This window comes from Trichinella spiralis (assembly GCF_000181795.1).
Source record: "Trichinella spiralis strain ISS 195 chromosome Unknown Scfld3851, whole genome shotgun sequence".
NCBI classification, from domain to species: domain Eukaryota; kingdom Metazoa; phylum Nematoda; class Enoplea; order Trichinellida; family Trichinellidae; genus Trichinella; species Trichinella spiralis.
Window position 1 is genome coordinate 1 of NW_003530790.1, and position 1,686 is coordinate 1,686.

General features: G+C 33.7%; 1 protein-coding gene across 1 annotated transcript; it reads right to left on the reverse strand.

Annotated features, from left to right (window-relative positions):
• Positions 1-43: 43 nt before the first annotated feature.
• Positions 44-1,578, reverse strand: Tsp_15779 (BTB/POZ domain-containing protein KCTD17). The gene is made up of 4 exons (XM_003367690.1): positions 1,410-1,578; positions 1,339-1,373; positions 633-795; positions 44-117 (listed from the first exon to the last, which is right to left on the reverse strand). The coding sequence occupies exons 1-4, from the start codon at positions 1,576-1,578 to the stop codon at positions 44-46; spliced, it is 441 nt and encodes a 146-aa protein (XP_003367738.1).
• Between the last annotated feature and the right edge of the window lie 108 nt (positions 1,579-1,686).

The following is a 1,686-nucleotide window of genomic DNA, read 5'->3' on the forward strand; positions in this document are numbered from 1 at the left end:
CGAAAGAAAATTTCGACCTACTTGAATTCATCTTTGCAATCCATTAGGGCCATGTAAGCGAGATGACTATGTTGCTATCGCGATCATTGCGCAGTAATGCAGCGGTAAACAGATTGACTGTAAAATATTTGAAAATATTTTACGATAAGTCAATGCTATTTGGGTTCTGGTGATGCGAAATGTGTGGATCTCTATGATCAATAGTCTCTTTACAAAGGTGTATCATATCCCGGCAAGTTGTAGAAATTTGCTTCTTCCATAATACCTAAAATAGTACAGACCATAGATAGTTGTTTGATACGTTATATAATTCAGATTTCAGGGATAGCAGAGGTTAGTAAACGAAATACTCAAATAATAAATGTCGGAAGAATTAATGCACACTCATTTCTTCTCCTTCTGTAAGTAAATAATATCAAAATACGCAATAATAATGTTGTTTACCCTATTAGAAAGGTAATGTATTGATGATCAATTTTCGGTGTCGATGTTAATCCGAAAGTGGCATAAATTAGTCGCGTGGTTGGTCAATCAAATAGGCATTTATTCTATCATTAATAGAATAACAAATAAGATGTTATGAAAAAAATTTTTTCTAAAAAATCCCATTTCCATATCAGAAGGTAACAAACCTTCACAAAGACTTGATAAAAAAGAGTCTGGAAAACGATTAATTGTTTGGCGAGTAGTCAGAAATGTTCTACCCCCAACATTCAAACGAACCCAACGGCCTCCTGTTTTCATGGAAAAGGTGCTTTCATTATTTTGAGCAACGGTTTCAGTCAACATTTTTTTCTAAAAAAAGACAAAAAATTCCAATCTAGGAATAAAATTTCATGTGGTACATTAAAATTACAATAATCGATAATAATTCACTTTCAATAATAAGTAAAAATTACATATAATCTTAATTTTAATAAAACTGCCGATTTAATAACTGGAACTAATCACATAAAATTCATTTTTCATAAATACTAAAATTTAATTATACTTCAATTACATATTTTAAGCATGTCAAATGTATACATTAATAAAAAAAAAGACTAGATATTCAAGTGAAAATAAAGTCTAACGTAAAAGAAAAATAAATCCACTTATTACTGTAGGAATATAATTTTTGAAGGTACAAATTTATTTAACTTAAGAAGAGTAAAGCTTTCTTTGCTATAAATTATTATTAAACATTTTTTGAAATAAAATTTGATTCGTGTAATATTATATTAATCAATTTATTTAGAAATAAAACTTCCGTTTCATTAAAAAAAGTATGTTATTCGAGCAATTAATTTGTTAGAGTCAGACTAGCGACAGTAATCTGACGTTCAGGTATGAATAGACCAGACGTTCGTTTGTCCGGCCGATAAGTGAGTGGACTGTATAATAAAGAGTGGATTAGGTGTATCTTCCACGGCGTGGGCAGCGATCGGGGTCCAAAAACTCTCGTCGATGGCGATCTCCTTCGCGGACGTCTTCCGGTTCCCTAACTCCGCTAACTCTGTACGTTGCGACTGCACGCTCGAAGTGTACGAATACCCGAGCTACTACCGTTGTCCTAACGGTAAGTCGAATGCCCTTCATAAGGTACCCACGAGTCTCTCGCTCGATCGTCCTTCCTTGCACTTCGACTCGGTTCGTCCACACTTCCAATTCGACTCTTCGGAATACGGCAATACTGCACCAGTACTG